A 15292-nucleotide genomic window follows, 5' to 3' on the forward strand; every position below is an offset into this window, starting at 1 on the left:
CTATAAACGATGTCTTATGTATCAAATTGACCAAAAGCACTATTGTAGAAACACTGATTATTCCATGACAGATTCCATCAATATGAGACCTTGAGGTGTGCCAGTTCTACATCATATTGATATGGATTGCAGATGATTTTTTATTATTAGGCTATAATTAGGCATAGTTGTTATTCTCCACAGGAAATCTCATGCTGGCCCTGATGAATACTGTGACTAGTTCATTTTCTGACCACTAGATGGAGACAAATACTGCCAAACTATTTTATTGAAACGAGACTTCTCTCTTATCAAGTATTCCAGTAACCCCCCCCAATACACACACACACACACAGATTCTTACATGAAAAGAATGATTGCACAATGGCAAGAATGTCATTAGGGAGTTGTACAGGTCAGATGGCTTTCTACACCATAAATACAAATCTGAAATAATTCCCTATGAGAAAAACTGCTGTGCATACCCTGAGAGCTTGTAAGATGGCCCGTCACATAGTTGAGGAGTTGAGGAGCACACTGACACAGTACAAGCCCCCGGTGACATGATGCACATGCTGTTTTCCATTTATAATGGTTGAGAGATGCAGCCGCAGTTGACATGCTGCCTTCACTTGGGAGTCCTGTAGGACCACTGAAAATACCTCAGCAAATTGGGCCAGTTCCCTGGTAATGTATGGTACTCAGTCACTGTGCTCACTCGGCTCCAGCTGTTGACTCCTCCAGGGACCTGGTCCAGGGGCCTTTTCCTTGTCGCCGTCATGGCTCCTGTAGTGCAGGCGACCTGGAACAGGGTCAGAGAGGAGAGCAGGTTCAACCAGAGCAAAATAATGAGGCAGAGTCAATGGGGGAGGTTGCGGGATCCACCGGGGAGGAGGCGGGGGTCGCGCCAGCCTCCTCTCCATCCTGGTCACTGCTTGTAGTTCTCCTGATAATAGCCCCTGGGACTACATCTTCTGGCCAGCAGCATCAATAGCAAAACCATGCATCTGCAATAGTCTTACGTGGAGGCTCTGTGTATGTTATTATTCCTTTATGAAATTTTCTTTGACTAATCCTTTTGGCTCTGAAAATGTCATTTTGGTTTCATGACAGACACTCTCTTGGTTCACTTTCTCCATCTTTGAGCACCCTTGTGTTTATCTCCCTCTCCCTGTCTGACTCTCAGCATGATGCAGGGTTATATGCTTCCTGTAGCGATATCAATCTTAGCTGTGTCCTTGTAGGACCCTCCTCATCGTTCTTCCTCCCCCCAACACATTGTGGCCCTGCAAGGCCAACTCTTTGCCAAGGAGCCCAGTGGGCAGCAGAGATTATTGGCTGCACTCACTTTCTGTTGCCGTGGGTAAGACTCTGTCAGGCAGGCTCTGTTTGAAAGCAAGCAACAGGCAGTCTGGGCAGCTTCCAGTTTCTTTAAAGTGATTTTACACTCTTGAAACAAAGGAGGGGGATCATAGGAAACTATGTGAATATCACTGTGTTTTTTTTGGCAAGCAATTTAATCCAGTTTATATAGATTGCCTTTTTACATGTTATCCATTTATACAGCTAGATATTTACTGACACACTGAAGTACCCTCCTCAAAGGTACAACATCAGTGCCCCACTTGGAGATCGAACTGGCAACCTTTGGGTACCGTGTCCTGCTACTTACCACTATACCACACCACTGCCCCCTATACATAACACTGTATGTGTGCCTGAATTATGCTGGCAGCCTGTAGGCTGGATGTACACACATGTAACATACCTGACTGCTTGCACTCACCCTGAGTCATCTGACCCATGCCGATAACCAAAGGGTCATGAATGCGTCCTATTCAGCACTACAGGATGCCCACCAGCGGTTTAGGTAAATACAGTAGGCCCCTCCCACAGCCCTCATCTCTGACCACATGTTTTCATCTGATCACGCAGTGCTGCCCTCGCAAAGTTTGCCTCCGATCCACTGGCTGCCTTCGTCCAAGGAGTTCATCACGTAGAAACATGGGGTGATGTGTTTAGTGACGCTCAAGGCCAGAGTTAGATCCCAGGTCTTCGCCCATCTACCTACCGCCGACCCTCTTGGCTGTTTATTTGCTGCCCTCAGAGCAGCAAGGCACTTGGCTATTTTAACCGGCTCTTTTCATGTGTTTCCTCCTTTCTTCTTCCTCCTCTTGTTTAATGATTGTGTCGAATGGAAAGCACATGATGCACTCGTTCGCCAATCCCCCCCCACCCCCCGCCCCCACTTGCCCCATTGCATTCCACAGAACGCTCCCATAACGAAAAGAGAGAGGGGGGGAGGGTTGGGGGCACATCTGCAGAGCAGCGCTAATTATTGGGAAATATTAGAGGGAATGGGGTGGGGGGTTGGACTGGAGGGGCTTCAGATCCTCTTCCAAGCGCCTGCTCCCAGAGTGGTGTCGCCCGTTTCATCTCCCCGAGCTCTGTTGTTTTACAGCAGTCCGTCGTTCCTGCAGGGACCTGCCAAGGGTGGCTGATGTTTATAAAGAGGCTGTCATGTCAAGAGCACCATAATGGGAAATGCTTGGCTGATGGGGACCAAACCAGGGTTCTCCAAGCTGGCGGGAGCGTCTGCATGCCTGGTCACAGAGGTCGTCATAGAGAGGAATGTACCTGTGACTTGGCTTGTTGTTTTGCTCTCAGTAGATCTCATTTGATTTCTGTTATGAAGTATGTACAAGCATAACAGAAATAATAGCACTACAGTAGGAATAACAATAAAGATATGGCTGTTTTCAAGGAAGATCTTGATCACAGTGCATCATTAAACATAATGGACTCAAATTAACCAAATTAGACACAGCATCCACATGAAAACCTTGTTGCATTCTTGTTATAATTACCATTAACAATCATAACAGTAAAGAAAATAATGACAGAGGCTGGAGAGTTATTGTTGTACATAGTGATAGTTATTATGGATATCCCCATATGTGGCTCACATTCAGGACCCTCACACGCATGGTCAACCGTGACAACAGTGTATTTGGACTAGAACCAGGAGTTCAAAGTGACATGCTGCTGTCTTCATTATCCCAATGGGAGGGATACCGCCCACTGAAATTCCAAAACTTGAAGGGAAAAATTTAAATAAGAAAAAGAACAAGGTCCCCCACACCAAAAAGAATTGCGTCAACTGTAGAGAGCCATGGGAACTTCGCAGAAGCAGCATGAGGGACGTGATGACCTCAATGACATGGCCCTAAGCCAGATCGCCCCACCTTGATTTATCAAATATGTCCATAGAGGGAAAAAGATGTGCAGAAAGAACACTTTATCACGGAGCCCCTCGGGAAGTGCTTATCGCGTGTGCAGTGGGATGGCATATATGAGCTGTGGTACACAGTCCAGCAGCAGGTCTTTACAGAAGCCTGGCATGGTGAAGGGTTAAGGGCGCAACCCCAGTGGATGACTCCGTTTACAAGGCCGCTCTGCCAACTCATAACCTGCCCCCTGCGAAAAAGACAGGGAGAGTGCAGGAGCACACAAATAACTGTGGTATCCAGAAGTTGTAGTACTGTGTCTTCAGCCGGGTAGCAGGGATATACAGTATATATACACACACACATATTTTATCCATTTTTTCAAACCCTACACTGGGTTTCATTCAATTGCTCCATTTCAAATTGAGCTGTAAATGTACTGTAAGTGGTAGAGAAGGTTAAATTGTAAGCACTGTTTATCAGTCTAGGCAATGGTTTCAGGGGTACCGACATTGATTAGCTGTGATTAAAGACTAAATCAGTCACAGTACCCAAATACCTTGTCTAAACATTATATTTAGCTGTGAGTTGCAGCTAAGCACAACCTGCTTAATACTTTCATTGTGCAATTAATTGAATGCAGGCTAAACACATTGTAATTGTTCGCAGGCGAGATATTTGAGAACATAAAACAAATACAGTTAAGATTAATACGGGTGACCTTTGCCCTACTGTTTAAGTTGGTTGTGACTGAAAAAAAGGTTCGTATGCATCCAGCATAGGTCTGCTCGGTCTAAACCATCATCAATGCTGTGCCTATTCTGAAGACAAAGCAGAGACTGACAGAGCCACAGACACAGACTATATACAATATTATGTGTGTTTGACCTGCTTTGTTTTTTTGTCCGTTGGTTTTTAGTCACACTGCTGGCCAAATTGTACATACTGAAACAGAGTATGAGAGCTACACTGTGGGTGGGTGGAGAATAGCTTTACCCCAGACCTGATCACAAACCACTTTACGTGACAGACCATGGTGTGATGCCTTTCATTATTCCTGTTTATAATTTGTCTTTACTGGATCAGATAGAGATCAGATCAGAGAGCTGGGGTTTATTTTATGAGCTTGCTCCTCAATTTTACAGAGCTCATAAAAATCAAGCGTGTGAACCCTTTTCAAAACCATCCGTAAGAAAACAAGTCAAACCAAAGTCCAGGATAAGGAGCTGAGGCTTTTTGTGTTTACTTGGTCAATTTACAGACTGACCCCAATAGGAAGTTGTGTCCTGTGGTGTATTTTAAATAATACTTTAAAGGACCCTTGGGCTTGACCCTTGGACCAGTGCTTACCTTACTGAAGTAATAGAACATATTGAGTTGGTTGAACTGAAATTTGCAATGAGTAAACCTGGTTAAATTCAACACATCATTATAAAACTTCAAGAAAATTTAATGGTTTTGCCAATATTTGCCAATCAAACTTTCAAGACATATCTATTTGATTAGAAACCAAAATACTTTGCAAGGCTGACTAGCAAATACTTGAGATAAAGCTGAGATATTATACAAAGTATAAAACTCACTGACTTCTTACAAAAAAAATGACAAGGGTTATTAGAAAACACCCATGCTGAGTTTTTCTCTGTTGAATCTTTCCTTCTGCATATCCTTCAGAAGAGGCTTAAAAATCTCATTTAAAACACTGTACACATATGTATTAAATGGGATATAGGGAGGGAGAATTAAACTGCTTGTAGTTCATCCTTGGCAATAACGTATGACAACCACAGCAATTACCAACCTTTGGAGTAACTTTCCCCTGCTTGAAATACATCAACAAAGGTTATAATCATGCTCCCCAAACTGACACAGCATTCAGTCGCAATGTCACCATGCCTGCGGCTGATAAACCTGGCTCAGTGTGCAGGGATCTGCCATTACCAATTATCTAGCCACAATCCGATGAACTGCATCTCCTACTCCTGTTCAGCAGTGCTGAATATGTAAAAGCTGGAGTTCCTACTACAAAGGAAGGTTAAATAAATGCAGAAAATATATGGCTTTTTGTACAACACAGTCTTGTAAAGCCACATCACTGCTGCTTAATGAATAACATTGACTGTGAACCCCACACAGCCAACAGAGGTCACTGCAAGAATGACACTGCCAAACCAATGGAAAGAGAATTTCAAGGCATGAGAGACAACACTGACGGCACTCTGTTGAATCTCAATTGGCAATCCTGGACTCGATAAAAGCATTACAAAACTGGCAATCTGGACAATAACAAAAACACGCCAGCAAAACAAGCAAACAAAGACAAGGAGGAGAGAAAATACAGATGTGCAGAGAGAGAAAGAACAGTTGATACTGAGAGCCATTTGGAATGCCATGATAAAGTTTGGTTTTCATGACCACGGCTGATGCATGCAAGGTCCTTGTCTACCTCTCCTCTATGAGATCCCATTGGAGTCATCAATTCTGGCGCCAGATGTATGGTTTTGGTGGCTGGTCAGTTATTCAAAGAAGTGGACAGATCTGTCTGCCCTTCCCCTCTCCTGTTGCACCCCTGACCCTCCCCACAGCTCGCTGCCACAAATGTGAACATCTTATAAAAAAGGCCAGTGAAAATGATCAGAATTGCAGAGAATAATTTGCTGTAATTACTGGAGATGCTAAGTATAGCACCTGTGGCCAGCTGCTTGCCAAGGTGTGGTTTGAGGAGCCTGGGCGGTTAGCACATGGGCCAGTAGACTGTGAGGTCTTCCCAGTAAACCCACAGCTGAGGTTCACATAGTCCCTGGGGCAAGCTTGAAATGATTGCTTTCCCATAGGTGGCAGATTCGGAATAGAGACACTTGGGGTTTTGGGATGTCCTTTTTTTAAAATACAGAAAATTAAATGCACTGCCACAAAGACAAGATGGCCCAGACAAGAACAGTAAAGCTGAAAAGGTTTGGCTCATGACTTGAGCACCTTCCCAGGGCCTATGGGATGCAAAAAAGCCAGAATGGAACCAAAGAACACTGAGAGATAGTTTGGAGAGGTAGGGAAAAAGTTCTGTTCTGAGTGGGAGAGTCATTTTCTTAGCATTGCTGTACCTATTCAACAGCTTCCATGCAATGATTATGGGCATACTGGTGCATGAGAAAAATGTATGCAAATAAACAGCCCCTGCAAAAGAGTAAATAACAGCATGTGTCTGAGGCATATGCTCAATATTTTGTTATAAATTCTGAGTCATTCATGTCTTACTTTACCCCTTCTTTGAAGGAAAAGCAGCTTGGGTCACACTTCCAGGTTTAATGCTTCCCTTCATTCCTCCTCAAAAAAGGCTGGGTTACGGTGTCTGCAAAAACAACACAAAGTGGTACATTAAATCCCCATGAAAATAAATATAAAACATTTGAGTATTTAAAATGACATTCGTGCTGCACAGGATTTTTAATATGCATTTGTTTTGTGGGCTGCACCTATATACAGTGGTAGTTTAGTCAGCTGTTTTAATCTTTGTTCAATGGCATTCACCTGAGACACTGGCTAATGCATGTCAGATTGATAGGCGTGATTATGGATCACAGTCCAAACATGAAACTAACAGAGCACTGCTCCATTTGTCAGTACTGGTCTGCTCTTGTACAAGGTCTAATCATAGTGTACTGTAGTCACAGTCACTGACATTCTGGCCTTCATTATGGACTTTGGTTTCCACCTCAGTACTGCCCTTTTTCTCAAATGCACAATCAGGCAAGTCATTGCCTGCACAGTTTTGATAAATGGGTTGTAAAATACCCAGAGGTCATGTAAGAAAATTCAGATATCTTTTATTTGACATATTTTTCCATTTGCAAAATAAATGAATAATCCTTTTTCTCTGTCAGTTGTTGTCCAATGAAATATATGTTAAGACCTAACAAATGGACATATTCACCAAAATATGAAACCTATTTCCATTTACTTCATCTTAAAACAGGTTTGTGAAATCTATCCTTCATGCATACTATTGTAACTATATACAGTACATGCTTCATATAACTTCATATATACTGATATACTGTTCACTCATTGCAGTTCAACCACGCCAGTCCAAAACCTGTGATATTGGACTGCAGTTTTAAACTAGACAGAAACCAGACTCAGAGGAATACTTTTGAGAGGCAATATCTTTTCCAATAATATATATTTTTTCTTTTTTGTAAATGACTGTAAAGTGAATCAAATATCTTGAGGAGGCATATTTCTGTCTACATGCAGGTGTTACTGGCTTGAAAGTAAAAGCACAAAGTGTCAACACTCACTTGCCAGATTGATGCATGGTTGAGTCCCAGTTGGGGCACTGGTGCTTTACCCCTCAGCGAGTTATTTAACCTGAATTGCTTTTGTCAAACATCCAGCTGTATAAATACATTAGATGCATGCTATGAAAGTCCCCTTGGATAAAGCACTTTGGGTAGGGAAATAAATAATGTAACATGACCACAAGTGAAGAGGGGATTCATTGTTGAAAAATAACCCTAAACCTTATAACACTAGTTAGAAATGCTTCCCCATTTCCAGATAGTTCAAATGATGTGTGACGTCTGGGCTAATAATACATCTTTATGATCAACCAGCTCAGTCCGACGGAGCCTGAAGTAATAAGGGGCCCATCTTGAATTGTTAACTTGAATTGTTTATTCTGCTTCAACATTGTGTTTGCTTTAAAAGCTCTCTCTGGGTGTTGTGTATATAAAAAAGAGTCCCCACAGAATCTGGATCTCATCTGATTGCTATTTATTTGGAGAAGCGTACTCAAACTGTTATCATGATGAAACGAGGCCGGAGCCGGTGTTCTCTGTAAAGAGACCGGCAGCAGTATAAAAAGGACCTGCAAATCACGGGGATGGAGTGAAGGGTGCAATCACTCCCGGGCCTGTGGTGAGTGCCGCGATCATTCCTCACGGATGCGCTGACAAGTGTGAGCGATGAGACGTCGGACAGGCCTCGAAGACGGCTCTCCTCTTTCCAGACCCATAATCGTGTGCACCGCTGCAATGTATCTCCGGAAGAAACAGGAAAAAAGTCACGAGTTCGATGGGAGACAGCCAGTGGCTTTCTCTGACTATCCACGGAGCAACAACACACACTGCCATTCATCTGTTTTTATCCATTTTTCGGCCATGCAGATATTTTCCCAGAGGATATAGCATCCACCACTGAAATAACTTCCATGTAGCTCATATAGAGGCTGTGCTGTTTACAGGAATGCCTCAACATCAGCGATGCAGGTTATGAGCTCTTTTATCAGTGTATGAAAAATGGAACAACCTGCGTGTCTCCCAGATCCCTGCTGTGCCTGAAAAGGTGGCCATAGTTACGGGTGCAAATAACTGTGGAAACAGGTCAATGGGGATGAATGAACATTCTGTGAAAACATGAAACATTGACCATCTTTTTCCAGGAACTGTTTAGCTGCTAAATAATACACACTGGGCTGGTAGGTACACATATTTCCTAAATGAGCTTTGTTTTCCAGTAAGAGCCCGTTTGGGAACGTGCCAAACAAAAGAAGCCATAATCAGAATTTCTTTGAGTAACAGGCTTGTTTGTTTGTTTTTCCTCAAGAGGGCAGCATTTGTACCAAGGAGCCACACTGCTGAATTGAGCAGCCAAAGTCAGAATTTCAAAGAAAGACATTTCTTCTCTCCTGACTTCTTGTTGAATGTTAAGGGAGCAATAATATTTAAAACCGACACCCAGTGGGCCTTTGGATGATTGTGGAAACAAAGTTCAACAGGCAAAAATAGGTGGATAAAAAGGCATTGCCATACCAAAAGGGGTTGATAGAGATTTTCATTATTTCATTTTTCTGTCATACATTTTATGTATTTTTGTTTTTAATTATGAACATCTGCAGTTAAGAAACCCACCTTAAGTGTCTCAGAAAATGAGCAGTATTCAACTTGACTTCACAAATTGCATTTCAATATCTCTCAGAGGGTTTTGTATTTAAGGCCAATAATATTATTGCATACAATTTTGAATCCACATTTGAGTGTGCACTATTGATGTTTTTATTGTCTTATTGCAAAAATTACTGAAAATATTGATCCTTATCAACTAAAGTGTATTTTAACTAGTGCTGCAGTTGTACAGGTAATCATACGGAGAGGAACATAACCATTCGAACATAGACCATATATCTTAATGAGCCATCACTAGTCAGTTTGAAGAAGAAAAAAAAAACACTTGAATAGTTTTGAAATTAATGCTAAAGAGATTGTAAGACTGAAAGTGGGAAATGATCGAAGCATGTCAATCTCAAAAGATTACACGCAGAACCGCTGTCTGCCACAGCAGAGGACTTCCAAAGTTGCTCACACACCGCCCCGCCGGGTTCTCAATGAATCGGCGCGGCTGGATCCCTCCCACTTTGTGTAAGAGCTTAATTGTCTGGTTTTTGCGAAACCAGAGGTACTTAAATAGCTGGAGCACTTCGTGACTGGGTGGAATTGTACAACGTGACCCCCGTGTGCATCTGGAAGCTGCGTCCTTGTATCGGACTCAATCGATAAGAATCACGATGCAGGTGTCTCTCGTCCTCATGTATTTCAGCTCGGCGCTGCTGCTGCTGCAGGGGTGCTGTACCACGGTGCAGGGATGGAAGGTTTTAAAGAATGATGCCACAGAAATCATACCTGAATACCCCGAAGAAACGCCACAACCGGATGAACCCCTACAAATGTCTAATAATACAATGAATCGGCCAAAACACGGAGGACGGAGGAGATCTGCTAATACCCCCTCGTATGGTAAGGGTTTTAAAAACTGACCTTATAAGAAATATGGGACACGCTGTGCAAAGGAGGCATCTGGTTGGTACAGAACCGCAAAAACGTTGAATTTGGTTTTTGATTATGTCTACAAGTGCTTGTGGGTTAAACTATGAAGTTTATTTCCATATGAAGTAAACATGTGTTAACATTTAAAATAATGTTTTGATAAGAAGTGTTGTGTTGTGAAATGTTTGTGTTGGCATTCTTGAGAAACAACCACAGCTCGCATATGCATTTCATTTTATTTATCTGTATATCGCCTGACTGTTGGATTGCGGCAGGCGCGCATTAGACGTAATGAACCTCATGAAATATCACAAATAAATGGGAATTGAGGGTGTTACAAGTGTTCATTTTTAAATAAATTAAAATACAATTAAAATGTAATAAATATATTTTAAATTACACTTTTAAAGTTACGTTTTAAATTACTTAAATTGAACATCTACTGTTTATTTCAATGGTGCAACATATACATTTGTCAACAATTTGTTCATTTTCGCGTTACACATAATTATGCAGTGGGTTTAGATATTGTTACTAGACCACATTGTTTTATTGAAAGTTTTGTTATAGTCATGGGTCCAAAGCATGACCTCAAATGCGTAAAGAGCGATTATATTGACATAGGACTCTTCACATAACCCTCTAAAGCCGGATTAAATGTGCAATTTGAAAGAGCCTCTTCGCACGCGCTGAGGTTCAAACTCAACAGTGCTTTGGCGCCTGTATTTTAATTGAAATAGTTTCGCGAGGCAGGCGCTTTAGAAAAAAAAAAAAAAAAAAGTTATTTATATGGTTTCTCTGAACATTTCCTGGCCAAAGGGGTCAGGAGTCTTCAGAGGTGTGGAAAAATGTATCAGACCTTTGTTTTGGTGACTATGTGACGGTGAAGCCTATATGTCAACATACGGGGCACTTCAGTGTTGAGCACCGACAATATACTTTGAAGTTAATTATACAGCCTTACTCAATTCAAAATAATCATGCAGACACACTATGATTATCACAGGAATGAAAAGCAATGAGGATTGTTGGAATCACAACTGTAAAACTGCAAACTGTAAAGCAGAAAAACATTGCATGGACCTCAGATTTGATCTTACAACAATTAGTGCAGTTTCTGATAATACTTCTGCATGAACATCTACATTCTTCTTAAACGACATTGGTCGGTTCCCCCTACCATCAAACGATGTGTACATTTCTCAACTGTTCCAGCATTTCCCCCATTGACTATTTCTGTGTCTGCACTCTGCAGAGGCATAGAAATAGCAGTGGATGTTAAGAGTTGAGCAATTAAATAGCTTCTTTTTTACCGAATTAATGAAAATCTGTCCAGTCTCTTTGTACGTTATAACTGTTTAATTGCACTTGTGACACATAAATGTCTGAGAAAGAGGTGGAAATGCTTCAGGGAGAGTAAGAGTTACATTGCAAGTTTAGTGTTAATGGTCTTTTTAACATTGACTCCTACCTAATTCATAGCAGTTTAACCATTTTCTGTGCATGTACATATAAGCATATTTTAACCTCCGCTTGAAAGGGATTACTGTAGTAATTGCTCTTGCATAATTATTTAAACCAATTTCAACCAGGTGTACAAGTGCTCTGTGGCAATTTGTGTCCAACAATTATTCATTTCCAATACAGACATCCAGACAACCCTGCACATAGTTACAAATAATGTAGGGAAAACACAATATTGTAATTGAGACATATCAACCCTTATAAGTAAACAAATAATGCACTTAATGTTTGTAACCAAATCAGGGCATGCTCTGAGTCCATGGTGGTGATACACAAAGAGCTCTCACTGCAGTGGTGGTTCAGACCCCTCTTTCTAACTCCGATTGGCTGGGGTTCAGGGGTCATGCCAGGGATGCTGACCTCTCTCTGGAACACCTCCAGTTCCTCTCCACATTCAGCATAAGGACAATCCCCCTGCTGTGGCTCTACAATGGCCCAATATCAAGTACATAGAGGATGGAAAGATTTTTAAGTCATCTGACACAGAGCCTTTGTTCGACTCTCCAGAGAAAGTCACAAAAGAATGCAGATCTTCAGGGGAGTGTATCCGCTCCTTTCTGCCACTTTTCTTGATCAGGTGGATGGGTGTCAGGAAAAGAAGCCTGCTTTTGCAGCAGCTTCTGCTTGTGACCTCCATGGTAAACCATTAAAGAATCATTTCAATGTGCATATGCAGCTTTCTCTTTTGATTCCATTTCAGGGGTAAAAAGTAGTCTCGTGAAAAACAGACATTTGACCTTAAGAGTTAGTGTGGCAAAATCCTCACTCTGTACTTTTTAAAGAGAGCCAATAACACAGAGCATAGATCAATGAATTCTCAAAAACAAAAACAAGATGTGTTTCTTTCCTTCAAGTCAAGCAGTTTAAAAGTGAAGTTGAGGCATACACCTGATACATCTACCACGCTTGCTCTGTAAAGGGTACATCTTAAAGCTGAGAAATTTGTTTTCAGAAAGTTCTGGATTTTATGAAGTTCCCGAGTAAATCCTTTCATAAAAGCACTCTTCTCATGGTGTGTAGGACAATGATACTCAGGGCCCACTTTTCATTGCTAAAACCTTGTGTAAATAATACAAGGCACCACACTCTATAATGTCCCTGACTGGCATGATAATGAAGAAAAAAAGCAGCAGTGGGAAATTTTTTCCTCTGCAGGAAGGGTTGTGTGGTACGTACAAAGATGGAAAGTACCTATTTTTTAATATGGTGGAAAGTGGCACGTGGCTCTTGTAACCCACTCCTCTACCCCCTCCATCCCAAGGTGCCTCTGAGCTGAGCTGCCGGGAGCTACGCTCTACACGCTACATTACCGATGGGTCCTGCCGCAGCGCCAAGCCAGTGAAGGAGCTAGTGTGCTCAGGCCAGTGTGTGCCCTCCCACCTACTGCCCAACTCCATCCTGCGGGGCAAGTGGTGGCGCAGCAGCGCGTCCGACTACCGCTGCATCCCAGCGCACTCACGCACCCAGCGCGTTCAACTGCAGTGCCCACACGGCAACAGTCGGACTTACAAAATCCGTGTGGTCACCTCCTGCAAGTGCAAGCGCTACACCCGCCACCATAACCAGTCTGAGGCCAAGGAGCCCTCCTCGCCCAAGCCCCGCCGCAACAAGAAACGCAGCCGCCCGGCCCAAGAGAGGAGCAAGAGCAACACCCCAGAGATGGGCAACTCCTACTGAGGACCCCTTGTCCATCTACATATAAACATACACGCACATGCAGACACAGCCAACACACACACAAACACACCCCCACATACTCACTCACACACACATACACAAACACACAAACGCACACAAGCATGCACACCGCTCCTCCACTAGAGCGTGAGAAGCAGGGACGCACAAACCATGAGCTGTGTGCTGGACTTTCCATGGTGTGCGTCCTTTTCACGGTGCACTAGAGCTATCCCCAGCATTCTCTGGACATGCATGCTCTGTCGATTCCTTGTAATATGCTACAGAACGGGACACTGTGACTGTTTAGGACATTGTTGGGGGGGGGGGTCAGGGGGATCGAAGTGATGGACACTCTGGTGCAAAATAGATTGGAGGTGGATGGCAGTTACTGAACCTGTCTTCAAAAGTGTGTGGCAAGGTCCTGTTCAAACTACAGAATTCCCACCAAAGGTAAAATTACTCTGAGTGCAACCAATGGGGAACGCCAATCTCACTGCTTTAAAAACTATAAGTGTCCTCCAAGTAGACCGTGTCCCTGAGGCAGAAGGTTATTTCTGCAGCCGAGTTGGTTCCACCTCCTTGATGTGTAGCAGCACGCCCTCTGTGGCCTGGTCGCTGGCGGGTGCTTGGGCCCTGGAGGTCAGCTGTCACTGGCAGGCCCAGAAGGCCACACGCCCCCGTCTGAGGCTGCTGGAAGTTCTCCAGGCCACATGCTTGTGCTGCAAGGTGAGGTAACTCTTGCCAGCGGGGCTTCTCTGGAGTGTTCACTCTGCTGTCAAAGGAGGCTGTCAGTCAGAGGCAACACCACCATCAATGACTGGGCAACAGACCGAGGAGCTCCAAGATCAGCTTACCTCAGTCAACTGCACAACGGTTATTACGCTTACCCAAAACTGAGACTTTTGTTAATGCCTGAATGATCCCACTCCTCTGTTTGCGATGTGGGTCATCAGAAGTCATTCCCTTTCTATGTTTCCTGTTTATGACAAGAGAAGAAAAAAGGTCCTTGGGGGGTTACCCAGAAAGTATTCAAAAGGGGGGGGACCTGAATGTTGTAATCTAGGCTGTAGCATTGCCATACACTGAATCCTGCAACAGAGACTCAACCAAACACAGCCACTGTCAGGTCATAATGCCTCGAGTGCTATCTAAGCTGAACTCAGAATGTGAGGACAGAGCACAGTCTATGTTTTGCCATAACAGGGAAGAGTGAAACAATAAGAATAAACTCATATAAATAAGAATTGTTATAATTCATGCTGATTTCTCACAGGATGCTCATAGGAAAGGGCTTGGAGAAGTGCAGAAGATGTGTTTAGTCTCACAGGGCAGACCGAAGTGTCATGCCGCTCTGTGCCGCTGAGGACCTTCATTTAGGGCATGCAGGAGCTATTTCCAGGCAATGAAGACTATTGCCACGTTTCCGTACATTGTTCAAATGTACTTGTTTTTCTCTATTGCTTCCTGCTCTGTTTTGTAAACAGCACTACCAGTGTTTGCTTCTTTTCAATTGTGTGTTTGAAATAGCAACTGGAAGGGAATTTGTCTTTTAAGCAGAGTTGCCGTGCTAAGCACCAGCGACGCTGGCATAAAGTCAGATTGTACATACTGTACCTGTGTGGTCTATTGGAGTGGTTCCCTTGCCTGGCAGTGAGCAGAAAAGGGGAGGGGGGGGATTACAGAGACTCTAGAGGGACCATTACAAAGAATTAACTTCATATTTATTTTTTATTTCTTCAGTTAAATTATTTATGCAACGTTTTGTAGTCATATGATTAGTCATTATTGTCATATTGTAAGGTAATAGTGAATTTCAAATGAAAAAGAGTACGTGAATAAACGAAAGCAAAATATATTTGAAAAAAGAGCGAGTTTGTTTTCATTCCTTTTCACGACACTTCCTTGGTGGAGCTGTGTGTCCGTGCTACCTGTACCTACATGTGAAGAGCTTCTCTCAGTGTGTTTCTTGTCAACAATGGAGAGCAATTAGGAAGCTGAGGTCTGTGGTTCCTGGGAATGTCTGCATTCATTCACAAAAGTGGGTGAAACAGGAATTTGCACAAA

At 42.9% G+C, this 15292-nt stretch overlaps 1 protein-coding gene across 1 annotated transcript; it reads left to right on the top strand.

Moving 5' to 3' along the window:
- The first annotated feature begins 9685 nt into the window (after nt 1-9685).
- Nucleotides 9686-14920, top strand: LOC118773800 (sclerostin-like). The gene is made up of 2 exons (XM_036522891.1): nt 9686-9997; nt 12813-14920. The coding sequence occupies exons 1-2, from the start codon at nt 9769-9771 to the stop codon at nt 13226-13228; spliced, it is 645 nt and encodes a 214-aa protein (XP_036378784.1). The 5' UTR covers nt 9686-9768; the 3' UTR covers nt 13229-14920.
- The last annotated feature ends 372 nt before the right edge of the window (nt 14921-15292 follow it).

The sequence above is a fragment of the Megalops cyprinoides genome, chromosome 1 (assembly GCF_013368585.1).
Source record: "Megalops cyprinoides isolate fMegCyp1 chromosome 1, fMegCyp1.pri, whole genome shotgun sequence".
NCBI lineage: Eukaryota > Metazoa > Chordata > Actinopteri > Elopiformes > Megalopidae > Megalops > Megalops cyprinoides.